Source organism: Notechis scutatus, chromosome 8 (assembly GCF_049901735.1).
Source record: "Notechis scutatus isolate UNSWTSFEM ecotype Mainland chromosome 8, rNotScu1.2, whole genome shotgun sequence".
In the NCBI taxonomy this organism is placed as follows: domain Eukaryota; kingdom Metazoa; phylum Chordata; class Lepidosauria; order Squamata; family Elapidae; genus Notechis; species Notechis scutatus.
The window spans coordinates 18994858-19022518 of record NC_142016.1 but is presented as its reverse complement, the minus strand read 5'-3'; the positions used below and the strand labels follow the sequence as shown (position 1 = coordinate 19022518).

Below are 27661 nucleotides of genomic sequence, written 5' to 3'. Positions count from 1 at the left end.
TGCGCCACCTCAATTATTATTTTATAAATTCCCTTGATTAAGCAGAATACATAAGTAAATAAATAGAGAGGTGCCCTACGACCAAGCAAAGCTCCAGCCCCAACATAATTTTATAGGAATGCCACCAGATCCTACTTGAGGCTCCATAAGAATCTTTAGACAACAACAACCACCACCACAACAAAAAGCTCAGGAATTTCAGGTTATTTCTTTGCTGAGAAGAGAGATCAATGTAATATAATAAAATAATAATAAATAATAAAAATAAAACAAAGCTAAGACAGACATCAAAAGCAGGAAGAAAGCTGGCCGTAAATAAAAAAAATAATCTCATCCAATTGTTTGCCACCCATGCTGCATGACATGATTGGCTACAGAACGGTCCAATGTGGCAACCATTTTGTGAGAGTGCCCACAGGTCACTTACTGACCTAACAGGTTAGTCTCCCAGATAGACTAAAATAGCCTCCTGACCAACTGCATAACAGAGCAGCAGCGTTCAGTAATGTAGCTGAGACAGAATCAAGGATTACAGATGAAATCACTGAGCAAGAATTCATAAGAAGTTTGCAATTCCGGTCTCATTGAGATCTAAATTCAGTAAATAATTCATCAGGCTTGCCTGTCCTCAACCTAAGAGGCCCAACTGTAAGCAATACCCTTTAGCTGAAGAGGGTAACATGGCGCAAACAAGGGGGGCTAAGACAGAAGTTACCTCTGAAAGTGCACAGTGCCTTTCCGACTTCAGAAGCTAATTTTCAACCCATAAAAAACGCTTGCTTTAAAGATCAAACATTGGGTCCTCCTGACTTTTGTGGGACGCACCCCTCCTGGTCTTGCTTCCTGCAAAAATAAATCAAATGACCCTTCAAGAACAATAACAGGTCTTCTTTTGCCCTCATCCCTCTCTGTTTTTCACCCGCCGTCTCTCTTGTCCTTCCATTTCAGTCTCAAAAAAAATCTCTTGACTTACCCATTTGTAATTTGAACAAGAAGAGGAAAAAAAATGCATCAAAGCCAACAATGCTATTTAAAAAAAACAAAAAAAAACTTTCAGAGCCTGTATGCTTGGTCACACCAATAGGAAACCAGCCCTGGCGGTTTGTGTGACTTCACTTCCCAAAATTAGACGCACACATACACCACACACACATACACACACACATACACATATACACACACCAAGTCGTGTTCATCCGGCCCCCTGCGCAAGATCAGCCCTGCCAATGCAACTCATCTGACTGCCCATGGAGATCTAGGCGGAAAGCAGCAGGTAGAGGCGTGCCATGGATTGCACCATCAAGGTAAGTTCTGGAGAAGTTCCTCCATCTTTGTTAGCAGCTGATCCCCCTCTCTTTGTCTCTGTCTTCCAGTTTGCACTGAGCTGGTCTCTGGTTCAGTTCCTCTCTGTCTCATACACACCCAGCTCCAGAAACAGGGCCCCCCTCCGCTCTTTCCTTCTGGTACAAAAAAATTTCCTCTTCCTTCCCTTTCGTGGCGGTTGATGTCTCTGAGTTTAAAAAACCCAAACCAAACCACCACCAGACACTTTCAGCTGTAAAGCAGGGAGCCCCTTGCACCGCTAAGTCTGGCCAACCAAACGAAGGCAGGCGAGCAAGTTTTGGGGATCTTCATATTTTGCCACAACCGGACACAAGGACCTATCTTTCACCAAACCATCAAGATGCCTGGCAAGAGATGAAAATGGCATCTCCATGCCAAAACACAGAAGTCTGGGGAAGGATACTAAGTGTTGGGGGACACGTCACCCCCAAATTGGAATGACTCCCCTGTGGTAAGAGGTCAGTTTATTTTATTTTATTTATTTATTTTGCATTCCTGTTGTTATTCATCCATTTTCAATTTTTATAAAGCTTTTATACTTTTCAACCGTAGCTGTTTTTATTCATTCCTTATTTCCAACTTTAGCTTTTTGATTCGCCCATTCCTTTCACAATTTATTTTCCTGCACAGCATACATTTCTGACCAGGTTGGCCAAACAGAGGCTGACCTGTAAAAAACATTGGAGGCTTCAAAAATTTTACCAGCTCAAGGATTTGCCTTGTTTTAACCATGCTGTGCTCTTGAAGAAAATAATAATGTTAACAATCAACTTAGGTTGGTAGAGAATTTTCAGAATTCATTGAGGGAAAACTTTTTTTCTTCCCCGGTCCAAGTTTGAGAATATATAGCTAACCTAACTTTTCTCTAAGGATATCTTTGTTTATCTTCAGCTTTGCATTATTATTGGCAGGAAGGAATCCGTGCTGGGATTTTAACTGTAGTTTAGTGCTGACCTGTTCAGATTTTTAAAGATGAGGGAAATGGAGCCTTGCTTAATCATTTGCAAAGAAGAAGCTGGATTGGACTGTCACAGTGAAACCAGCAAGCCAGGGCTTTGTTGTCTGAGCTGTTCTTGGAAGTAGTTGGCTTCAAGGGGACGCGTAGACTCCAGACTAGCAAAGAATCTGGCCTAACATCACCACCCATCTGCCTTCTCTGACCTTTCGGACTAGCTGGTGAATACAGCTCCACAACTTCCAGGTTAAAGAGACCACGGGTGTCTTCTCTCACTTGAGGGTTCCCCCAAATCTTGAGAACAGTCTTGGGTTTGGCATTGACTTAAGGATTTTCTGGAATGCTTCATGCGTGAGAGGCCAAGATTTTCCTGTTTGTTTTTCTTTCCCTGGTCATGTTGTGGCAGGGATAGATAAAGTTGCCTTAACAATCTGCCCTTTCCATGGGACGCAGAAAGAATGATTCAGCTTCCAAAAAAATAAAAAAAATAAGGCTCTGCAGTTTTCTTTTCTTCAAGTCAAGCCATGTTAATCAGACACCACCCCATCCTAGCTTCTCTGCTCTTCCTGCTTTCAAAATAATTCAATCTGCAAAAGCCGTTTGACGAAGATCTATGGTAGCAGGGGAGTGATATGAGTCTGGTCACCTGCAGGCCAAGGAGCTGTTAATGGATGGTGCAAGGCTAACATAGATTGGATGAATTATTGCAGGGGTCTCCAACCTTGGCAACTTTAAGCCTGGCGGACTTCAACTCCCAGAATTCCCCAGCCAGCAAAGCTGGCTGGGGAATTCTGGGAGTTGAAGTCCGCCAGGCTTAAAGTTGCCAAGGTTGGAGACCCCTGAATTATTGCTTTTAAAATGTACCAAAAATTTGCCAGTTTGATTGAGTGATGAAGACACCAGGCTTGAGATCAGGAGACTCTGAGTTCTAGTCCCGCCTTAAGAATGAAAGCTGGTTGGGTGACTTTGGGCCAATCACCAGGAGACAGTGAGTTCAAGTCCCGCCTTAGGTAGGAGCCCTGCTGGGTGATTTTGGGCCAGTCCGTCTCTTTAGGACCAACTCACCTCACAGGGTTGTTGTTGGAGGAGGAGGAAGTGCCTTGACTTATTTACAAAAATAATTTTAAAAGGCGGGATTAAAAAGAATATTTTTTAAAATGCCATTTTGAATTTCTGGAGCAGCTCTAGCATTGGGTCAGTTAGAACCTTGAAGAAAGCAGAAGCAACTTTTTAAACATATTCCCCCCCCCTCCCCATCCTGTGTGTAATTGTTGAGGTTAGCAGGTGAGAGAACATTTGACTTTGAGGCTATGCACTGTGGATTCTTCAAAATCGGTTTATTCTGTCACTTGCCAAGTCTCAGCTGGGGGCTACGTAGAAAAAGCGTTGTTAAAAGAACTCTCTCTTGCCATGCCAGGATCCTCCCATAATAGTTGCAAGAGTGGGCTGGATCTGATAAAAAAAAATCTTCCAACAATTAAGGAAAATTTCTGGGAAACTCCCACGCACAATACGGAGCCAAAGAGCAATCAAGTGGCCTTGATGTCCTCTAACAACAATAGTTTCAGAAGCAAACTATTTCTGATTTCCTCCTCAATGCTTTCTCCATGGCTTTTGCAGCATCTCCTTGAGATACTTTGGGGACAAATTCAGGGCACCTCGTAATGGCAAATTCCATAATTCAAACAAATCCTTTGCATCTCTTCATACTCTCTAGCACCATGTTATTCCTGATCGGCTGATAGAATTCCCTAACTTGCTATATTATACAGCATGCTGGCTGGGGACTTCGAGGAATTCAAGTCCACCCATCTTAATGTTGCCAAGGTTGAGTAACCCTTGGTTATAAGGATGAATTATGAGGAAAGGTAACGTCTAACTCCATCCTCAGCCATGGAAATTCCCTGGGTGATTTGGGGCACGTTGTTCTCTCGTTATTCTCTCGTATCCCAATCTATTACAAAGGTTATTGTTATGAGGATAAAATGAATGGCAGTAGCTGTCCAAGCACCTTTGAGCAAAGGTGGAATATCAATCTACTGAAGAAATTGTCTTCTCTTGTGAACGTCCATCCAGTTTCCTTGGTGACAATTTAGACACGCTCGCCTCTCTGCTTTTTTCACTTGCTCAGTCTACATCCTTGAGGTTTCCTCGTGGTCTCTCATCCCAGCTTGATTAGTTTTTCCAAGCTTGCCCAACCAGGCCTGGGAGCAGCTCTTCAGCTGGGCAACCCTTAAACCAGGGGTCCTCAAACTTGGCAACTTTAAGACTTGTGGACTTCAACTTCCAGAATTCTCCAGCCAGCATAGCTGGCTGGAGAATTCTGGGAGTTGAAGTCCACAAGTCTTAAAGTTGCCAAATTTGGAGACCTCTGCCTTAAACAGTCTCTTGGAACAAACACAAGAGGGCTTTCCTGCCTTGGGTACCATTTCATACCCAGCCCAATCCCTCCAAATTTGAAAGATCCTTTCTCCCAGCCTGTCCTGCTTCTGCAAGATCCAGCCACTGCTGACCCTTCGACCCATCAGTGCCAAAAGAATTGCTGGAGCAAAGGAGACCAAACGCCACTAAAACCGCCAAACCCCCCCCACCCCCCTCCTTTCAGACTTAGGATTTCAATAGCCAAACAGGAAACCCTGCGTACATCTCTCCCATCACCTCCTCCTCTCGATCCTTTATTACAGAAGATGGGAGAGCTATTTAAAGAACCCCCCAAGCTAACAGGGCAGCTCCGAGCTTCTCCAGCAGCCCTTATCAGCAGCAACAGAGGCTTCCGCCATTGTGGCCTCAGACTTCCTGCCTCGGCTTCCTGTGCTAGCTGTCCCACCAGCATCTCTGAGCGTCAACCATAATCCCCCCCGCCATACCGCTGTCCTCCATCTCTGTCATGTCTTTTGGAAAGCACAAGTTATAAGTATAAACAATCATGTTTTAAATTCTGATGAAACTCTGCCAAATTAGCCCCCTTTATCATTGGTTTGCCCTTTATTTATTTTTTCCAGAAGCCAAATTGGGGATGTGATTCAATGCCATGCCTAGAATTATACTCCAGAAACCGTTTCAAAATAAGATTGAATCACATTTATTTTTTTAGATACAAAGTTATTCTAGACATTCCCCATTTAATTAATATTCTTCTGTAGAGGGAGTAGAATAGAATAGAATAGAATAGAATAGAATAGAACAGAATAGCAGAGTTGGAAGGGACCTTGGAGGTCTTCTAGCCCAATCCCCTGCTTAGGCAGGAAACCCTACACCACTTCAGACAAATGTTATCCAACATCTTTTTAAAAACTTCCAGTGTTGGAGCATTCACAACTTCTGGAGGCAAGCAGTTCCACTGATTAATTGTTCCCACTGTCAGGAAATGTTTCCTTAGTTCCAAGTTTCCAAGTTGCTTCTCTCTTTGATTAGTTTCCATTCCATCCATTGCTTCTTGTCTTGCCCTCAGGTGCTTTGCAGAATAGCTTGACTCCCTCTTTTTTGTGGCAGCCCTTGAGATATTAGAATTAAGAACCAGAGATCTTTTTCAATAGAAAGCATATAGAATTCTTGCAGCTGTTATCATGTACAGTGCTTGTTCATTGGCACTTTGAATAAAGGTAAGGTATGGTAATGTATAGCAAAAGTATTGCCTTGAAATGGAACTGCAACTTTCAAAGTTCTGTCTGTTTTTAATGTGTGTTGCAAATGAAAACAGGGTGCGTGTTGATCACACTGGTGTGGCTGCAAACTTGATGTTTTGCAGAATAATGTCACAATGCACAGGATGTCACTTGCTCCCATTCTATCCCTAGACACATCTGCAATGCTTAAATCCAATTAGGGAATCCAATATCTGAGGTAACATTATTTATCTTCGTTGACACAATCAGCCAGATGTTTAGACTGAGTTTTGCAGTTTTGTCCACCTACTGAGTCCTTTCCCAAGGACCTGGATGGGCAGATCTTGTTGTTTGATAGTGTTAAAGTTATTGCTGTAGGACTCAGGGGTCTTCAAACTTGACAGCTTTAAGACTTGTGGACTTCAATTCCCAGAATTCCTCCTCCAGTCATGTTAGCTCAGGAATTCTGGGAGTTGAAGTCCACAAGTTTTAAACTTGCCAAGTTTGTAGGATATCAGCTGAATTTTGCAATTGACTTATAGTGATTTTGTTAATGCCAAGGGTATTCAAGTGATGTTCCAGATGTTTTGGGATTGTACCCAAGGCACCTATCATATTGGTACAATCTTTGCTTTCTTTTGCCATAGTTGTTCTATTGTACCTCTTTGTATTTTTATTATCACACTTTTTAATATATTTTCTATATTTAATATATTTCCATATTTAACATATATGTCCACTATGACTAGCTACAAGTTACTAATGGTTTTCATCTCGTTTGTTTTGATTAGAAAGTCAACTCTGTGAAAAGCCTTTTTTAAAAAAAATATTATCAATGGTCCACATGGAAATTATTGTGGCTACTTCCTTATCACAGTGGTGGCAGGAATTAAGTCAATCTTTTTGCTGAAAAGATAAACTTAATTCTGTATGCTTTACCTGCTTAATCTTCACCCTGCAGTCTGTTATTCAAAGCCCAACAGCCCCTGTGAGTCTGTAATTCCATATAACACTTTTGGTTTCAGATTACACTATTTTCCCATTTGGACCAAGTTTCAAGTTTGTTGCCAAATTCCAGGGTGTCCATACAGGCCTTCTAGCAAAAATCTGATATGCAGAAATGAGCGGGCAAACTTTTGCATTGCATGGAAATCTACCCGCTCACCTACCACATTTTTATCGCTCAAATCAAATGGTGGTTTATATACAGTGCAGGTGATCCTTGACTTAACAATCACAATGGTGACTGAAATTTCTGTCATAAATCGGGATGGTCTTAAAGCAATCCTCATATGAATGGACCTGATTTTACAAGTATTTTTCCTGTGGTTGATCCCAATCCCCATGAGGTTCCACTTCAAGGTTTCCCCATGTATCAATTAGACAGAATCAATCCTCCACAATCGGGTTTTAGTGTTCTCCAGGCTGCTAAAAAAATAAGTCTATGGGTGTGTTTCTTTGCAAGTTTGCACATTGCTTTGCTTTGTTTGGGCACTTCTGCAAACTTAAAACTTCATGCCTAGATTATATTCTTGTTTATAGAAAGCGTCATACAATCTTCATTTATAAAAGGTTGGAAATTGTATATCTTGGGGGATAATGTTTAAATTTCCTCCTTCTGTCCTTGGGTTTTGTGTTTTGCTCTTCTGCTGCTTTTCAGTTTAAAAAAAGTGTTGTGTCTAAAATAATTCCAGGTGGGACAATGTACAGTCACAAGTCTCAGTTCCTTTGGTTAATTTGTCTCAGTTTTCAGTTCCTAAATTACCATGCTTGAATTGATAAAAACGCTGTGGTGTAGTTTTGATACAACTGCTTGGTGTGTTGGTCTACAGTTCCTATCCTATTTTACAAGTTCAACACTGTCAAGATTGTCCCTACTGCAAAAAATATTTTGATAAGTATATACATTTATTCAAGACTCACCTAATATTCTATTGGGCGGGGGGGTAAGCAAAGGTTTTCCTTTTCACAAAGAGAGACAAGGCAACGTGTAGAGAATTCTCTCTTCCTCTTTTATTCTCTACATTAAATTTGTGAGGTGGGTTAGGCTGGGAGAGATTTTAGTAATAATTTGGGCTTGGAATTCTACATTTTGACATGGCCCATGAGCTACCAGGGGTCTCCAACCTTGGCAACTTTAAGCCTGGAGGATTTCAACTCCCAGAATTCCCCAGCCAGCAAAACTGGCTGGGGAATTCTGGGAGTTGAAATCCTCCAGGCTTAAAGTTGTCAAGGTTGGAGACCCCTGAGCTAATCAATAAAATAAACTAGCTAGGCTAAGAGAGAGGAAGTAACCCAAAGTCACCAGGCAGATTTCCATGACTGATATTGGAGGAGCATCTTGAACAACCTATGCTGGCTGGGGAATTCTGGAAGTTGAAGTCCAGATATCTTGAACCTGAGAAATATCAAGGTAGAGCAAGGGTCTTCAAACTTGGCAAGTTTAAAACTTGTGGACTTCAACTCCCAGAATTCCTGAGCTAACATGACTGGAGGAGGACTTCTGGGAGTTGAAGTCCACAAGTCTGAAAGCTGTCAAGTTTGAAGACCCCTAAGGTAGAGGATAGAGCAGTCTGGTTCAGAGTTGTTCCAATATACAAGATAAGAAACAATGGTGGATATTGGAAGGCACAGATTTCGCCTAGACATCAGGAAATCTTCCCCAAGAGTAAGAGAGGTTCAGCAATGGGGCGTGGAGGTGGAAAATACTCCTTCCCTGGAAGGAGCTAAGTGGTCATTTACCGAGGATGCTGGAATAATGGATTTTTGCTCTGGAAAGGGAATGGTGCTAGATGATCTCAAGGTTCATTCCAAACCCTACATTCTATGAATAATTTTTCAATATTTTGCTGTACAGGTAGTACTTGATGTACGACTATAATTGCAACCAGCATTAAGGGATGCGTCATGTCCATTCTAAGACATTTGCTATACGGTCATTAAATCGATCAAATGATCCTGAAGTGAATTTGGCTTTCCCCATTGACTTTTCTCATTGGAAGCCGCTGGGAAGGTTGCAAACAATGATCACGTGACCTCAGAATACTGCAACCGTTGTAAATGCATGCCAATTGCTAAGTGCCCAAGCAGCAACCATATCACCATGGGGACGCTACAATGGTCATAAGTGTGAGGAATGGTTGTATGTCACTTTTTCAGTACCACACAAACAAATTGCTGAACAAAGGCAAGCTGAGGAGTAACTGTAATGTATTTTTATTACTTTTGCATTGTCAGTTCAGAAGGCAAAACTTTCAGTATCAAAATCACAAATATTTTGTGAATGAGCCCTGTTAATAAAGGCCTGCCTGTTATTTCCTACATGAAATTTCCACCCACCTTTGTTATGTAAATTCAACTATCATTCATAATCAAAATGTTCCATATTCTCCTCTCACAGGATAGCATCCCCGATCTCTGATGAAATACAGTCAATAAAATTTGTACGCAAATAAATGTGTTATCCCTTAGGCTCCCACAAGACTTTTTGTTGTAAAGTGAAATCCTCCTAATTCTTATCTAGCTAGGAATCGGGAAAATGGTGATTATAATGTATGGAACGAGACCTTCTGGAATAAGACATGGGGTCCCAAACAGTCATTTTGGATTATAACTTCCTAGTATCTTCCTGTCTGATGTTCTCCTCTTAAATTTCCCTCAAATTATTGCTAATTAATAATGGATGCTGTTTAAAATTTAAGTGTCTTGAGTATAATAAAGCATTGTATGTCATTTTAAATGCAATTAAGATAATTGATTCTCGATGGATTTAACACAGTGGTGGGATTCAAATAATTTGACAGCCAGTTCTCTGCCCCTAATGGGTGGGCGTGGCCATGGTGGGTGTGGCCAGAGGTGTGTGACAGGCAGCACTCAGCCTCCTGCACCCCCTGGGAGCAAAAATGGACCCTGGGGGGGCACACACACACCTGTGCCACATTTTGGGCCTAGTGGGCCTTCCTGCAGCCTCCTGGGAGGCTTACTAGGCCCAAAACGGACTGTGAGGGGCACCACACCCCCATGCGCCCCGTTTGGGGCCTAGTGGACCTCCCTGCACTTACCCAGGAGCCAAAATGGGGCACATGGGGGCTCCTGGAAGGGGCAGGGATGGAAGGGGAGGGGTCACCCAGCAATTTAACAGCCAAAGTAGTAGGAACCAGTTGAATCCCACTACTGTCTAACACCTACATACAGAATTGGAGCCAATCTTTAAACACATGAAATTAGCAACTGGGGCCTCAATCAAACTTATCTAGATTAATACTTCATCCTGTTCTCTTAAAGTACCAGTTTAAGTACCAGTAAATTACAACAATGAATTTCTTGGAAGTGAGCCTCTTTATTTAAAAAGAAAGCACATTTGCAGAATTATTTAAGCATGGTTCACATTTGCAACACTGGGTTTTTTGACCAATTCTGTCTTGACAGTCCAATTTCCAGGGATTTTTACAAATGTGCACACATCACAAAACCCAAATTGAAAGCTGACTATTTTGCGAAAGTCAAAATCATCTTGAAAACATAAATCCAGTTTTACATCTCCGCATCTGATATTGGTGCTTTTGAACATCAAAGCTTTATTCTTAACCAGGCTGATAACATTGCCTACAGAAACTACAGAAGTGTGACCCTTATCAGTGAATTGAAAGAGGATTTAATATCTTAAATGGCAAGTAGGAACTTAGAACATAAACTGGATGTTTTGGCAGAAGAATTGTATTGCAGACTAAATAATGCAACCAGTTGATAGGTAGTTCTCGACTTTCAAACATTTTTAATTGACAATTCGAAGTGACAACAGGGCTGAAAAACACGGTTTACAGCTGGTCCTCACACATATAACCCGGTGCTACGTACTCCCCATTTGCAACCTTCCCTGCTAGCTTCCAACAAAGCCAATGCAGGAAGCTGGATCCACTTAATAATCATATAATTCACTTAACAAGTGATTTGTTTAATCACTGAAGTTAAAAAAAATGTTCATAAAAAGGGGGACAACTCACAATTGCCATGCTTAACAACAGAAATGCTGGTCCCCATTGCAGTCATAAATTGAGGACTATCTGTACATAAGGCCGCCATTTCTTGACTGCAATAACCTGAAGGACCACTAGATGGGAGTACAGAAGACTTCATGCCAGCTCTGTGGCTCCATCAAAGGGCTTCTGAGATATCTACAGCTCAGATACAGTAGTTTATATCAGTGATCCCCAACCTTTTTATGCCGCGCCCGGTCCGCCATCAGCTGGGCGCCGCCATCTTTTTGATGAAAAAGTGCTTCCGGTGACCTCACCAGAAGCACTTTTTCATAAAAAGATGGCGGCGCTTTGGTGAGCTTTTCCGGGTAGAAATGGCTTTCTACCGGAAAAGCTCACCGAGCGCATGCGCCGCCATCTTTTTGATGAAAAGTGCTTCTGGTGAGCTTTCTACCGGAAAAGCTCACCGGAAGCACTTTTTCATCAAAAAGATGGCGGCGCCAGCAACCACGCAACCCGTAGGACCGGTGGTTGGGGACCCCTGGTTTATATAATGTTATTATGGCAAATGAATGGGTTAACACATATTGTTCTACACAAAAGACCTGCCTGTAAGGAAAGAACTGGAGAGCACTGTGAATTTTAAAAGGTGGCTGGTGCTAGTAGGTGTAGCAATTGTCTGGGTTTATGAACTGAACAGGAAGAGCTCAGGGGTTTCAGAGGAAAGATTGTCTCATTCATTCACACATCTCCTTCGCTCTTTGTTCTAAGAGAGAAGCACTTCCCTGAATCCTCTTTTACAGCTACACTGCAGAATGTCCAACTTGGATTTTCTACCCTATCCAAGTGGGAAACATAGGAATATGAGAGTTTCCTTTTACGTTCCTTTAAGACATGATAGCGGTGGCCCAATATTTGAGGGGCTCCTACAAAGACCTATTTCATATACCAACCTATTTTCCATATATCAACCTATTTTCCAAAGCACCAAAAGACAAGATAAGAAACAATGAATGGAAACTAACCAAGGAGAGAAGCAACCTAGAACTAAGGAGAAAATTCGTAATAGTTAGAGCAATCGAATGGAATCAATGGAATAGCTTGCCTTCAGAAGTTGTGGGTGCTCCATCATTGGAGGCTTTCAGAAAGAGACCGGATAACTCATTTGTCTGAAATGGTATCGGGTCTCCTGCTTGAGCAGAGGGTTGGACTAGAAGACCTCCAAGGTCCCTTCCAACTCTATTATTCTATGTTGTAAGTAGAATTCAGGTCCTGGTAATGATCATAGCTCTATGCAGTTTTCCTGGCTACCATACAGAAATGTTTTCCCATTGTCTTCTTCTGTGTTACTTTTTCAATTTTCCACCAATCTTTGCTGATAATCTCCCAGCCATGATCCAACATTTTCACTGATTTGGAGGACACCCAATGCTGCTACTCCCTGACTGGGCATTTAAACCTATAAATATTGAAAAAAAAACTTAATGCAGATTTTTTTTTTTGCTTATTTATTATAATTTTCAACAGATTCATGTTTTATTACAATTTTTAAATCTCCCAATACTGTAACCAAAGGCCTTTGGGCAGTTTTATTGTTCATGTTTTAATTCTTACAGGGATTCTCAAATTTTGCAGTACCACAACTGTTTGACAGTGCTAGGGGTGTTCTGCCAAGTGTGAGCCAAATATTGAATGGTTGACACAACCATATAATTGATCCACAGCTGCCATTGTGATATTATTTACCACGTCCTGTGGACATCTTTGGAATCTGCTGATTTCTGTCTCTGCAATGCTGATCAAATATTGCTCGTGGCAGCCTGGGGAGGCCTACAAATTCCATGAAATAAATTAATACATACATAACAGTGAGATCGGCCCCCGGTCCCATTGTCTCCTTCCTCTGGGAGATACTGAATCACAGTTTAAAGACCCCTGTGCTAAGCCCTAATCAAACCAGGTCATCTCAAAGCTTGATGTGAACCCACTCTCTCTTCCTGCCACCCAGTGCAGGATTCAGCCCAGGGATGGGATTCAAATTTTTTTTACTACCAGTTCTCTGGGCATGGCATGGCTTGGTGGATGTGGCTTGGTGGGTGTGGCAGGGGAAGGATACTGCAAAATCCCCATTCCCTCTCCACCCCACTAACCTGCTTTGCAGCTCCGTTCTCCTGTGCAGGGCAACCAAAGAAGACCCAGCCGATCAGCTGGGACTCAATGGGACGCAGGGAATAGATGAGGGCGGGGCCAGTTAGAGGTGATATTTGCCGGTTCTCCGAACTACTCAAAATTTCCACTACCAGTTCTCCAGAACTGGTCAGAACCTGCTGAATACCACCTCTGATTCAGCCCCCTCCCCAATTTGGAAAGAGACTGTGGCAGAGAACCAAGGGTGAGGGCCTCTCTCTCCTCGCCTCTTCCTCTCAGATACACCAAGATGGCCACCAAAATCAAGTTGCATGAGAAGAATGATTGAAAAGGGAAAACCAAGAGAACTTCTATTCGGGCTTTTCTCAGATAATTTTTCTGCCAGCTGCTTTAGACAGAATAGTCCTTTGGCTGGAATCCAACCTATTGTTCTCTCCTTCCCCATCTCCTCTTTCAGCCTTCGAGGTGCTCATGTTTTGCTTTGGAACCGGGTGTTACCCACAGTTCAGCATTACTGGCAGCTCTTCGGCCACACCCACCATTTTGTGCAACGCAGCGCAACAGTGAGGCAATCCCATCCTTGCGTGATTGTGCACTTTGGTCATTAGGAAAGCTGGTGGTTGATTCAGAAAAGAAGGTTTTCTATCAGCAAAGGGAGCCTGAGGCTTTTCATAGCCAATAGGCATCAAAAGGGGGTGCTGAGCAATGGAACTTCCATGTTCAAGGGCAGTGTACCTACAGTTACTGCTATGAAATGACCAGCCATATCCATGGGTCCAATAAATCTCTATTTATCTAATGTTTCATAGACAACAGGAACAGGTGGGGGACTGTTTGAATTTTTTTGAAAATTCCCCCTAGAGTTACCAATTAATTCCTATGTTTCCTATAGAATCATGGTTAGGCTGTTACTTGGTTGATTCTCTCAATATGCTCTGTCCTAGTTTGTTGGTGTTTGCTATCATCGGATGCCTGAGTCTAAAAATGCATGTTTACCATAAGATGAAAACCCAGTCTTAGAATTTAAAAAGGTCTGAGCCTAGGATTTTGGAGTACTACAGTAGAATTGCCTGGGGCTTGCGTCTTTCCAAAATATGACCACCAAATCCAGGCTGCAATACTGCAAAAAAGACATAGGTGGCAGCAAAGAGAGATTGGGGGGGGGAAACCCTTTGCTGCCATCTAGTGGCTGCTTGGACCATTGCATCCCAGACTTCGTACTTCCATGCTTCATACATATGGAGTGAATTTATACATCATACTAAGCCAGGCTAAGAAATTATAGTCATGTACAACAGTCTAAGCCAGTGTTTCTCAACGTTGGCAATTTTAAGGCATATGGACTTCAACTGCCAGAATTCCTCAGCTTGCTATATTATGCAGCATACTGGCTGGGGAATTCTGGCAGTTGAAGTCCACACTTCTTAAAATTGCCAACATTGAGAAACACTAGTCTAACCCCCAACCAAGCAGTTCCCATTCCAATTTAATATGGTGTGCAATGTCAGCCATTTAAAAAATAGCAATTCTTCCTTCTAGGCTAGCCTCTTCCAACATGGGTGTTTTCTGGCCATGATTCCCAGAATTCTGAGGAACTCTGGGAGCTGAGATCTGGAAGGCATCCATGATGGCGTAGACTACCCTCGACATTCTTCACTGGGTCATTGGTCTTGTAAAACCCCTTTTTCTGCTTTGGAATAAACCAGAGATCACCAGAACAACCAGTTTATCTCCTGGACGAGTAATTGAATCTTTCAGGTCAGTGGAAGACTACATTGGCCGACTGGGGAACTCTGGGAGTTGAAAACTACTCATCTTAAAATGGCCAAGTTTGAAAATTGTGGTTTTAGGCCCTGAGGGCTTTGCTTGACCGGTTGAAGAATGGAGGAGACTATGGTGTGCAAAAGAGGCCTTCTAAGATTAAGCACAGTTCCTTCCCCCTGACCCCCACCCCTTGCTCTTTTGCATCTGACGATAGCATCTCCTATCAAGACTGCTTGCAGAATTGTCTGTTCAGCACCCTGCCAACTTCTGCTTTTAGTTCTGGACAGAGTTTGCATTGCAGCACTCAAGTTTGGAGGTGGGAGTGGAGGGTGGGGGGGCCAACTCAGACTCTCCACAAAGACACACATTGGAGCAAACATTCGTTGCGCAGGTCCCTGAAGGCTGCCTTGGGGGAATCTAAGAGGTTCCAAACAAAGGCAACTCTGAGCATAGGCAGAGTGTTTTTTCTTTCTCCCCCCCCCCCCCAAAGCAAGCAGATGCAGATGTCTTTTGTTAGCCAAACAGTGCTGGGTAGGGGTGGGCTGCTACTGGTTTGCCCAGTTCAGGCGAACATGTAGCTAATTTTATCATTTTTTTATGGCTGGTTCAGTAAACCAGCAAATCCACCCCTGGCTGGCCCTGCCCACCACGCCTCACCTCTTCCCTCCCAGGAGTCTCCACATGGCCCATTTTAGATCCCAAGTAAGTGCAGGGCCTGCAAGGAGGCCCAGGGAGGGCGAAAAACGGGCCTCCCGGAGGATATGGAAGGCCAGAAACAGGCCGTTTTCGCTCTCCCGGAGGCTCAAGGGAAGCCTCCGGAGCCTGGGGAGGGCAAAAACGCCCCCCCCCCCATCGTGGTGCAGGAGGTTGATGAGGCCACGCCTACCATGGCCACGCCCACCCAGCAACCAGGCAGAGAACTGGTTGCTAAAATTTTTGAAGGGTAAATTTAAGGTGATAAGAGGAAGCTTTGCAGGTGTTCCCTGACTGACAACAATTCATTTAGCAACCATTTGAAGTTACAATGGCACTGGGGGATGGGGTGGGAGGGCTTAACGAAAAGTCCTCGTATTTACAACCCTCACAACATCCCCATGAATAATGCGATCAAAATTCTGCTGCTTTGGCAACAGGCATGCAATATATGATGGTTGCAGCATCCAAGGGCCAAGGGATCATCACCAGATGCAACCTTCACAGCTGGATTCTGATCAGCAAAATCAATAGGGACAGCCAGATTTGTTTAATGACCATATTGATTCACTTAACAACCGTGGCAAAAAAAAAATCATAAAAGTCATTTTAACAACCTCAGCAATGGATATTCTGTTCCCAATTGCATTAATCACGGGGAGGCCTACCCATGTAATGATCCAAAGAATGTAAACCATCATCTTAAAAGGTAAATTTGCTTGTAACTCTCCTAAATCTTACAGCAGGGGTCCCCAAACTTAGCAACTTTAAGACTTGTGGACTTCAACTCCCAGAATTCTGGAAGAATTCTGGACTTCTGGAAGTCCACAAGTCTTAAAGTTGCCAAGTTTGGAGACCTCTGTCTTAGAGTCTTAAAAATTATTCTTTATGTAAAGATCTCAAAGGCAGAGCTGCTGACTTTCTGGTCACAAAAACTTTACCCAGATTAGCTACAAAATTCACAACTCCATGTGTGTATGATGTAAATCTCGGTTACACCTTCCCTTCGGTTCATCAGCTTCCAGCTCCGGGTGTTGTGCAAATCCAGCCTTGCAGGGTTTTGTTTAGGAATAGCTGTTTTGTGCACACGCAGAAAGCGAATTAACTTGGCAACCAAGTTAAGTTCAGTGTTCAGTGATTGCGGCCTCCGCCTTCAAGCAGGGCCACCTCCCAGTTCTGTGGTTTTCTTTGAAAGAGTTGGCCTTATCAGCAAGGGCTGAGCAATTCTTTTCGTCTGGCGGATTATTGTACCTTCATTTTGACTACAGGTCAGAAAGATGGAGGCAGAAGTGAACGGAGCTCCTGCACGTTGAACTGTTCTTTGAAGTACAGAATTGAATTTTCTTGCTATTGCCCGTTTTATTTCAAGGACTGGCAGAGGGAATCTCGCCATGTTTCAGGCAGGCCACTGGTGGCTGACAGCTGTATATCTACCATCTCCAAGGAGAGTGTCATATTTTGCTTCAGTCCTTCCCGTCAAATACATTAACTTTGCAATCTTTTATCAGAGCAATTAAATATATTCTTTTTTACTGCTAGTGCCTGGTAGAATCTTTCCCTTTTTCCCTCTTTCTTTCTTTCTTTCTTTTCTTTCTTTCTTTCTTTCTTTCTTTCTTTCTTTCTTTCTTTCTTTCTTTCTTTTTTCTTTCTTCTTTCTTTCTTTCTTTCTTTCTTTCTTTCTTTCTTTCTTTCTTTCTTTCTTTCTTTCTTTCTTCTTTCTTTCTTTCTTTCTTTCTTTCTTTCTTTCTCTTCTCTTTCTCTCTCTCTCTCTCTCTCACTCTTTCATTCTTCCCCCCCCCTAGTCTTTTTCTTTCTTTCTTTTTTCTCACTTTCTCTTTCTACCTTCCTCCCTAGTCTTTTTTCTTTCTTTTTCTTTCTTTCTTGCTCGCTCTTTCTCTCTCTCCCTCTCCCTCTCCCTCTCTCTCTCTCTCTCTCTCCTCAACTGAGCTGTATAGCTGCCACCTCCCTGCTATTTCCTGTGCCAAAGTTGTGTCACTGCCCAGGAATCCCAGCAGCAGACAAGGCAAGAGAGGTGGGGGAAAAAATCACATCGCATGGCCCTGGGAAACATCAGCTATGTAACATAAAGTAAGAAGAAAGAAAGATCAAAAAGAAAGATAAAAGTGTAGGAGAGGAAAAGAAATAAAAGAAACTAGGGAGTTTTAGGCCATGGGCAGTCCTTGAGTTATAACCATTTGTTTATTGACTGGTCAAAATTACAATGATGCTAATGAAATTCATTGAGTTCTTCCAACCACTGCAACATCCCCACTGTCGTGTGATCAGATTTTGGGCGCTGGGTCCCATGGTCCCATGGTCTCCACCTGCCACCTTCCCAGGGAACTTCCCATAGGCAAAGATGGAAGATGGATTTGCCTAACATCTGTGTGATTCCCTTAATGACTGAGGCCAAACGCCTAAAATCAGGTGCAACTCACTTAGCAACCACATTGCTTAGCAACAGCGTTCCAGTCCCAGCTGTGGTTATAAGTTGTGGACTAGCTATATCCCATTCGTGCCATTTCTCTCTCCTTCATCACAGTCACCCATTCCCCAGGTTTCCACATTCAGGCCTGTGTTCCCTTTAAGGCCTGGCCTGTTTAGAGGTAGGGAGCATAAAGTAGGCTCTCGCTGTGGCCATAAGCCGAGGACTATCTATACTCATCTTCAGAATTTGCAAGATGATCAGAGAGCCAAGAACTCATTCCAGAGTTCACTGCCTTCACTATGGATCTAAGAAATACATCCTCTCCCCTAGGGGTGGGCTTCAAAAATATTAGCAAAGGGTTCTCTGCCTGATTGCTGGGTGGGCGGGGCCATGGTGGGTGTGGTCTAGTCGGCCTCCTGCACCATGGCGAGCAGGGTTGCCCTCCCCGGGCTCCAGAGGCTTTCCTCGAGCCTCCGGACGGTGAAAATGGCCTCCCTGGGCTCCGGAGGCTCTATGGAAGCTGGAAACGGGCCCATTTCCAGCCTTCCCAAACTTCCGGGAGGCCCGTTTTTCGCCTTCCCTGAGCCACCATGTGCGCCGTGCACTTATCTGTATCCAAAACGGTCTGCGTGGGGACTCCTGGGAGGGGAGGGGAGGGGAGGGGTGGGCCGGGCCAGCCAGGAGTGGGATTTGAGGGTTCTCCGAACTGCACAGAATCTTAGCTGGGGGCTCTCTTGAACCCCTGCGAACCCCCAGTAGCTCCACCCCTGCAAGTCTCCCCCCTTCTACCACCAGCATCCTGCCACTCTAAAAAGCAGAGGAAAGGGTGCAGCGAGGATTATATTCGCACAATGCTGGAAAAATAAAGGTATACCACGAGATGAAGAGATAGTCAGGAACTATTAGACATTAGATTGTGCAGAAATGGATAGATTGACATTGAAAATGAAACAGAAAGAAGATGTAGAATATTATCAAACATGGAATCTATTTTACCAATGGTTGGGGGGGGGGAAAGATTAAGAATGTAAATTTGTATTGTTAAGCACATTAAATACCCAGACAACACGGTGTTTATTAAGCACTAAGAAATGTATTTAATACAAAATCAATCAATAAATTTAAGAAAAAAATTAAAAAGGGGGAAATATGCAATATCTTCGGCAATTTCTAAATGATTCACAAAAATAACATTTCTAGAGAATAATCTCCCAAGAGGGAGTCTCTCATTGTTAAGTGTCTCTGGTTAAATTATTTTAAAGTTGCTTTAGGGCGACTCTGGGTCTTCTTCCTTCTATCAAGGCTGTTCAATTATTTCTCTGCATATATCTTACCTGTCTGTTTTGCTGCTGGATTTGTTCCCTGCTGTTTGAATAGATGTTTTGAACTAGAGAAACCCAGGTACCGAACCAGTCACAGGTAGCTTTCTTGCAAGTAAAAGGCTCCTTCCATTTCATTCTTATAACAGCCTTGGAGGTCGGGTGTGGTCAGAAAAGTTAAGATGGCAGACCACCGAAGAAGGTGACCAAGCTCATAACAGTGCAACTGTCTGTTTTTCTAGGTGCATTGCATAAAAAAAAAAAAACCAGAGCTTCGATCTCACCATCCCCTCCACAATAGCTGGGGAATTCTGGGAATTGAAGTCCAGAGAGCGCTTAAAATTGCTAAGGTGGAGAAACCCCAATGGGAATTGACAGCAGGCAGCTCCTAACTCTGCTGTCTGCTCTAAGGATGTTCTTTGTTGGGATCAATCAAGAGTGGTTTTTTGTTTTTTGTTTTGTCCACCCAGTCTAGGAATCTGTAGGTCAGCTTTGATCCGCCGATAAGTTTTTCAGTAATTTGCAAGCAATGGACTCCGGTTCTTGATTCCCATTTATGTGAACAGGGCCGGAAATGAATAACTGGGTATGGATTTCCTGCATGGAAAGAATGATTTCCATTCAGGCCTCCAGGAAGTTAAAACTTAATCCTGAATTCAGACCCTTCATTCAAAAGCCTGCAAGGTTCACACAGGGACTGGGTTGCTTGCAGTTTGGTAGGTTGTAGGAAGGGCGACAAACGAGCAATGCTGTCAGATAACAGATAATCAGAGTTGGAAGGGACCTTGTAGGTCATCTAGTCCAACCCCCTGCCCAAGTAGGAGACCCTACACCATTTCTGACAGATGGCAGTCCAATCTCTTCTTGAAGGTCTCAAGTGATGGTGCTCCCACAACTTCCAAAGGCAAGCTGTTCCATTGGTTGATTAATGCGACAACCATTGGTTGTCACATTAAACAACAATACTGCTAATTTGGATGTGGCATGTTATGCGACTATCAGATTTTTTTTTTTACTAAGTTTAGGGTCTTTCAATCAGGAATTGGACTTGATTTCGCTTCAGTCCAATGGGATAGATCTCCTCTGATTTTTTTTTCTTAATCATTGCTCTGGTCTTTCCCCATTACTTCCCTACCTTCTCCTGCAGGAGGCGCTGTCAGTTGTAAGTGAGGACCAGTCCATCTTCGACCCATCCTTTGCCTCCTCACACCTCTTGAAGACCGAGGTGTCTCCAGTGGACGATTATGGGAGCAAGGAAGAGCCAACATTGGAAGACGCCTCGTGGTCAGCCCAGGTCAATAGCCGAGGCCATATGGTGAAACAGGAGAACGAACAAGTCAATTGCTCCAGCAGGTTAGCAGCCTTGGAGAGCAGAAATCCAGATTTTGGACTGTTTCATTAAAGTTTGTTTCATTAAAGTTTGTTTCATTAAAGTTTGAAGTTGTGTCAACTTCCATTCCCAGAACTCCCCAGTCAGCCATGCAGCCTTTCAGCCTGCCCCATTATGGCTGCTGAGGAATTCTGGGAGTTGAAATCCACAAAAGCTATTTAAGTTGCTGAGGTTGGGGAAACATTGCATTGGAAGTATATCCTGCCTTTATTTTGTAAAACTCACATTGGGATCCATAATCACCTTCTGTTTTCTTCACGAAAGCCACTCTCTGAGTTATTGCCCCAAAGACACTCAACCAGTTTCCATGCCTAAGAGAGAAGACAGACTCTCAGCCTCCCGGGTTCTAGTCCAGCACCTTCCCCATCACACCACACTGGCTTTTGGACTGGACAAGAGGGGCAGCCCAGGGAAGCTGACGTTGCCTTCAGGGCAAACAGGTTGGCAGGCATAATGTCAACTCGTAAAGGAGGGGGGGGGGAAAGGCCTGAGGGAGCAATGTGGCAGATGAAGGCCAGAAGCAATTCCAAGCTTATCTTGTGGAGATTGTAGCCTAGGCTACTGGATCTTCTGCGTGTTTAGTTGGAGAATCTGATATATGGCACACCCAGGAGGGGTGGGGGGAAACAGGGTCATAGGTGATAGTAAATTACGTGTCTCAGAGTTGGCTTCATATGGGTTAGTGTCGGACATGTTGTTCCTAATAAGTCTTCGGAATTCTTTTGAAGCTTGGCTCGAGGCTCATGATTTAATTAGGGCAATCGTGGGAACCCTGACTTGATTGATTTAGAATGATCTAGAAGATGGCGCTCCTAAATGCATCTCCTGCTAAAGGTTGAGACTTAGAGTAGTTGTTCTACAGCAATGTTTTTTAACCTTGGCAACTTCTGGCCTTCAACACCGAGAGTTCTAGGAGTCGTCGTCCACATATCTTAAAGTTGCCAAAGTTGAGAAACATTTGTGCATAGGATGAAAAGAGATTTACAAGGGAACCCCTCATTGGCTTCACAACATCTATGGAGCCTTGGCAGATGCTCCTCAGATGCTCACCTTGCCCACCTTGAGGGAAGACAGCTACCCCCTTCTCCTATATACCTACCTCTCTCCCACCCCCAGCAGACAATCACCGGTGGAATGCAGTGCCACCCGCAGGAACAAAGTGGAAGCGGCAGTCGACACGTCCCAAGTGCCCTACCCAACCGGATACCCCAACCAACGTAGTCCCCCCGTTTCTTCGTCCAGGGAGGAGAAGGTCATTGTTCCAGCAGGTTGGTCCACCACCATTTGAGGATTCCACCTCGTTCTACCAGATTTCATGCCTTCCTTGTTGCACCCCCAACTTAGCAGCTTCCGAGGCCTGCTTTAGGTCCTCTGGCCATGGACCTCTTTCGCTTCTTACTCCAATCTCTCCTCTCCCCCTCACAGACCCGGGTGTTTGGAGCTGCGACCACGTCCGTCAGTGGCTGGACTGGGCAGTGAAGGAGTATGGCCTTCCCGACATCGAAACCAGCCTCTTTCAGCACATAGATGGAAAGGAACTTTGCAAACTTGGGAAGGAAGGGTTCCTCCGCCTCACTTCGCCCTACAACACCGAAATCTTGCTGTCTCACCTCACCTACCTGCGCCAAAGTAAGACCATGAACAAGGTTGTGGAAGTCAGGGGGGGACCGGGGACGGGATGCCAAGTTTCTTTAAAAAGGGGAGTTGTCTCGGCTGCAGGGTGAAAATCTGAATCCCGAAATGTGGAGAATGTCTTTATTAGGTTTGTTTTTATCCCGTGTCTTTATTACTATATAAATAAAGTGTTTGAGCACACCTAATACTCATTTCTCCTATTTTCCCCACAACAATTTTGTGAGGTGGCACAGGCAGAATGTGTGAGAGTTATTAGCCCAAAGTCCCCCAGCTGGCTTTCATGGCTGAGGTGGGACTAGAATTCACCGTCGCCTGGTGATTGGCCCAAAGTCACTCAACCGCTTTCAATGCAGAGGTGGGACTAGAACTCACCGTCACCTGGTGATTGGCCCAAAATCACTCAACCGCTTTCAATGCAGAGGTGGGACTAGAACTCACCGTTGCCTGGTGCTACAACCAAACTGGCTCAGTTTGAATCCCATCATAAAACCCGTTTACTTCTGCAAGCAAAACACTGCTGGCCCTCCATAATAATCCTGATTTATCCTTATTTTTTTAAAACCTTGCATGCAGAATTCTAACACCAGGCTTAGTCATTTACTCTGTTGCTGGAACTTTCGGCAAATGGGGTTTTGTATTTTTTTTTCATTGAAACAAAACGGAGCTTTTTCCTTTTCTCTTCATTCCTTCTTGTTTTCTTTCCTTCCTTCTTCCAGGCAGTCCCACTTTCTCTTATCCATCTCCACCGGTTATCAGCCAGCAGCCTCCTCCGCCTCCACCAAGGGTCCAAGTCAAAACTGGTGAGTTCATAACAAAAACCTACAGACTCATTTCAAAGGGCAGAATGGTGAGAAGAGGAAGTGAGGCTAAAGTTGGTAACAATGGCTTGCTTTCTTAGTAACCACTGACTCTGGAGTTTTTCACTCATTTTATTACTTTTGGTTTGTAGCAAAAAAAAAAAAAAAATGCCCCATGGGGAACAGTGGGTTCGCCTAACCACCACTGCACAAAGGGTTGTAAAATCAGGTGTGGTCATACAATGACCCGTTTTACAATCACGATGACAATCAGGCCTTCTCCATCCAAATCAGCATTTCTCCAACTGTGCAAATCAGCTGGGAAATTCTGGGAGTTGAAGTCCACCCATCTTAAAGTCGCCAAGGTTGAGAAACACTGATCTAAATGGGGTGGTGTTGTTTTTTTTTTGGTTTTTGGTTTGTTTTGCCTAATATGTCATCTTCGCTCTTCATTTGACGTAGAATCTACATATGATGAAATCCGAAGAAGCAGCTGGGGCAGCAGCACAGTAAACACCACTCCCAAAGGTACAGCTCCTAATTTCACTCATACACCTTGAATTATATCATCCTGTGATTTATTTAGCTTTGGTTTAGGGTAAAGAGCAGTGGTTAGAATGCAGTGCTGCGGGCTGCTTTTATAGACTGCCGGCTGCCTGCAATTTGGCAGCTCGAACCTCACCAGGCTCAAGGTTGACTCAACCTTCCATCCTTCCAAAGGTCGGTAAAACAAGGACCCAAATTGTTGGGGGCAATAGGCTGACTCTGTAAACCGTTTAGAGAGGGCTGCAAAGCACTGTGACAGTATATATGTCTAGGTGCTGCTGTGCTATTGCTAATGTGCCAAACTGACTACCATGATTTGCAAGCCACGTTCCAGGATTTTGTTATGCAAACTCAGTCAATTATTGTTTGTTCCATGAACCAGATCAAGGCTTAGCCTGTGTGAGCCTGTGTATGTCTGGGTTGACACCAGCTGGTAGATTGGGCCACAGTAGAGTTAGGTAGCTTGTGTGGACCTAATCATTGTACTGTGCATTTCAGGGTATATTGCGGAAAGTAAAATAAAATCAGACTAAATTCTGGAGTTGTCTAATGTGCACTTGGTGCTCTTCAAGAGACTGGATTTAGGTGGTTTTTCAAAGAGAATCTGCCAAGGTAGCCATTAGGTTCATCGGCTGTTTCTATGACATAAACTGTGATCACACAACATACTTGATCTGATTACTGAATTAAGCTACAGCCTTGATTTGCAGAATGTTTTGACCCATAATCGAAGGAAACAGGCTTGGTTTATGTGGCATGCTGGGATACAAATGAGCAAATCAAGACTAACACTAATCCAAAGTAGTACGCATATGTGAATGTAAGCGCCCTTTTAACTGAGCCAATTAAAGGTATTGTATGAACCCTGTCAGGAAATCTGAGTCTCTCTCTCTCTGTCATATGATTGGTTTGTTGTCTGCTTGACAACTTTAACATGTGTGGTCTTCGAATCTCAGAATTCCCAAGGCAGCAACGTCCAACACATGTTAAAGTTGTCAAGAGTGAATAACACTGGACTGGTGGGTTGTATAACCATATCCACCCCCCGAAATTGGAGTGAAGCATTGCTGTACCATTGAGCTTCTACTTTCATTCCAGAACTGGAATTTGCAATCTCAACACTCAGTGCTCATTTGTTAATGAGGACCATGAATGCAATAACCTTAATGCATTTGTGTCCAGCACATGGATTTCTTTGGTTCCTCTCTAACAGTGGTTGCCAATTGGTGGGTCACGGCCCACTGGTGGGCCGTGAGAAAATTTTGGTGGGCCGCAGAGAAATCTCACCCCAGAGCACCCCCACAAAGCAATTAATCCAGGCTGTGCAGAAACACAAGGCTGTGCCACCCACATGGCCAGCGGGAACCCTTCCCGCCCACTCACTCCTTAGCCAGTAAACTTGCCTGCTCAATTGCTATTTTTCCTTTTTCCGACCATCATCTGTTTGGGAGATTTAGATTAGCTAGGAAGCAGGAAATGGTTGGATGTCTTGTTTTCTAGCTAGTCTTGAGATCTTCGGCTCGACCTCCCTTAGGACTGAAGGTTTGCTTGCAAGCAAATTCAGTGCAGACTCACGACAAGCAAATTTGAGAGACTGAGCTAGCCGATGGCAGATAGATCATTGAATGATTCTGTGAGCAACTCAATCTGCCTGCTTTGCCTGATTTTGGGTAAAAGTTGCTTTTTTTAATAAAAAAATCAATATTTACATGCATAGTGTGTTGTGAGTTAATTTTATGAGTTTGCTTGTAAGCAAATTTTATGTGACAGACCGACCTAGCCAATGGCAGATAGATAGATCTCTGAATGAATCTGTGATTCTGTGAGCAACTCAATCTGCCTTCTTTGCCTGATTTTGGGTAAAAGTTGCTCTTTTTTTAATAAAAAAATCAATATTTATATAAATATTTATATTTACATACAAGCCATGCCCAGCCAGTCACATGACTACCAAGCCACACCCACAAATTAGGCCACACCCACAGAACCGGTTAGTGGTCCCTGGGATCTAAAATTATGAGTTTGGTGGTCCCTGAGGTCCAAAAGGTTGGCGACCCCTGCTCTATAATGTAGAGGTGGGTAGATTGAAGGGATTCTTGGTCTGATCCTGCTTGGCTCCCACTCAAGCAGTGGGGACATCCCTTATTAAAGGAATGGCATCAGAGCCGCCACTTAGTTCTGCTTATTTTCATCTTCCACTTTGAAGGTTCCCCACCGCAGATCCAAACTGTGAGCCGGATCCCGGATTCTACACGCATGGCACCTGGTAGGCCAATACCTCTGGCCCCTTGTCCTCCACCATCTTCTGCTTTTCTTTGGTGATTCCCATCAGCCTGCATTGCTCTGCCTTTGCCAGGGGCACAATGCATAAGGCTTGGCAAATACTTGTGTGCCTTGCCATGCAGGAAAACAGCTTCCGTTTGTGTCGTGTCGTCCCCCCCCCCCAATCTTGGGAGCAAATTAATTGCTTTGAAATTAGCTGCTAACCCAGAAGTGTGGCAATGAGAATAAAGCACTCGTTTCTTGAGTTAATCATACGTTTGGCCTGTACCATTTCATCTGGAGAGGGGAAAGGGTTAGCTAATTATCTGTACTCCCTGCTCCCAGAAAGCAAGTTTGACAAGCCAGAAGGTAGAGCCACGTAAGATTTCAGTTCTGTCGGTTGCAACTTGTCTGCTGGATTGTAGCCTGAATCAGGGGCCTATCATAGCAACTAGGGACAGGGCTAGGAGAATTTGTGAGCTCTTCCAAATATGGGGAAGAGATGGGGAAGGAAATCCTCCCAATGCACCCAATTCACTCAATTGCATCCAATTCTAGCTCCTCTTATTTCCTTCTTCTTCCCAGTAGATCCATACCAAGTCCTTGGGCCCACTAGCAGCCGCTTGGCAAACCCAGGTGAGCCATCCATCTTTTGTCCTGGGGGGAGAGTGGGTGCAACATTTAGCATCCAGTGGTCAGACCGGAGAAAGAATGTCTTCTCTCGGCCTGGAAAAGGAATGGAATGGGAGACTTCACCCACCGATAAGATGGTGGGAGAATTCCACTTTCAGACCTGCAAGATTTTTGTTCATGTAGAACTTAAAATAAAGTAGAAGGAACTCATCTGGTTGCGTTTCCTGTCTGGTCTACTTGGGAAAGTTGCCAGCTAGCCCCCTAAGTTCTCTCTTGGCCCCGCAGAAGGTGGGTTGGAGGAGTGCGAGCACCTCAGTCATCCCAGGTACAAGCTGAGGTTGATGCTCAAAACAGTTGTTCTGTCTCTCTCTGACAGGTAGCGGCCAGATCCAGCTGTGGCAATTCCTCCTGGAGTTGCTCTCGGACAGCAACAATGCCAGCTGCATTACCTGGGAGGGGACCAATGGGGAGTTCAAGATGACAGATCCCGACGAAGTGGCGCGACGTTGGGGCGAGCGCAAGAGCAAGCCCAACATGAACTATGACAAGCTGAGCCGGGCGCTGCGCTACTACTACGACAAGAACATCATGACCAAGGTGCACGGCAAACGCTACGCCTACAAGTTCGACTTCCAGGGCATCAACCAAGCCCAGCAGGGGCAGCCCGGCGAGCCGAGCCTTTACAAGTACCACCACACGGAACTGCCTTACCTGCCCCCCTACCACCAGCAGAAGGTTGGCTTCGGCCTGGGCCACAGCACGCAGATGCCTGCCTCATCCTCAGGGTTTTTCGGCCCACCTGCCCCGTATTGGAATTCCACAGGGGGAAATCTCTATCAGAATCCCACTGTGTCCAGGCAGGCTACCAACCACCTAGGCTCTTTCTTCTAACCTCCAGAAAGTCCTGGAGATACCGGAACTTCTGTACCAGGAGATCTCATTATACAAATGTCCACCGCACGCAGAAAGTGAAATACAGGGAATATCATCTTGAACGTATTCCGTGGCCATCATGCATAAAGAAGGCGAGGGGAGCAGTACCACTCCCTGCCACCAGCAGGCGCTGTTCTTCTGCGCTACCCAAACAATTTTGTGATCATCTAATCCAGGGGTGTCCAACCTTGGCAACTTTAAGACTTGTGGACTTCAACTCCCAGAATTCCTCA

The 27661-nt window shown here is 44.2% G+C and overlaps 2 protein-coding genes across 12 annotated transcripts in view; one reads left to right on the top strand and one right to left on the bottom strand.

Moving 5' to 3' along the window:
* The window catches only part of ETV2 (ETS variant transcription factor 2), a 23214-nt gene extending 21805 nt beyond the window's left edge, over positions 1–1409 (bottom strand). For 2 of the 4 annotated variants that reach the window (XM_087970943.1, XM_087970945.1), the window contains exons 1-2: positions 974–1068; positions 716–843 (exon numbers count right to left, since the gene is read on the bottom strand). The gene's annotated coding sequence lies outside the window, so the exon portion shown is untranslated. Of the gene's footprint in view, positions 1–715; positions 844–973; positions 1069–1182 lie in introns of those variants that run through there. The other 2 variants (XM_026685283.2, XM_087970946.1) reach the window with 2 other exon arrangements.
* LOC113423738 (retroviral integration site protein Fli-1 homolog) lies at positions 1170–27661 on the top strand. 8 transcript variants are annotated; one of them, XM_026685281.2, is made up of 9 exons: positions 1170–1304; positions 20380–20585; positions 21742–21890; positions 22048–22251; positions 22974–23057; positions 23517–23582; positions 25807–25866; positions 26448–26498; positions 26872–27661. In XM_026685281.2, the coding sequence occupies exons 1-9, from the start codon at positions 1287–1289 to the stop codon at positions 27384–27386; spliced, it is 1353 nt and encodes a 450-aa protein (XP_026541066.1). In that variant the 5' UTR covers positions 1170–1286; the 3' UTR covers positions 27387–27661. The 8 variants fall into 8 exon arrangements, with proteins under 8 accessions (XP_026541066.1, XP_026541064.1, XP_026541063.1 ...); XM_026685279.2 differs by having other exon boundaries at positions 21739–21890; positions 26451–26498; XM_026685278.2 differs by having other exon boundaries at positions 21739–21890.

What these genes read in the sequence shown, in the direction of transcription:
- LOC113423738 (XM_026685278.2), top strand. An exon ending in GAAGGTCATTGTTCCAGCAG is followed by an intron (nt 21,891 to 22,047) that starts GTTGGTCCACCA and finishes TCCCCCTCACAG; the next exon opens with ACCCGGGTGTTTGGAGCTGC. An exon ending in AAGGGTCCAAGTCAAAACTG is followed by an intron (nt 23,058 to 23,516) that starts GTGAGTTCATAA and finishes CATTTGACGTAG; the next exon opens with AATCTACATATGATGAAATC.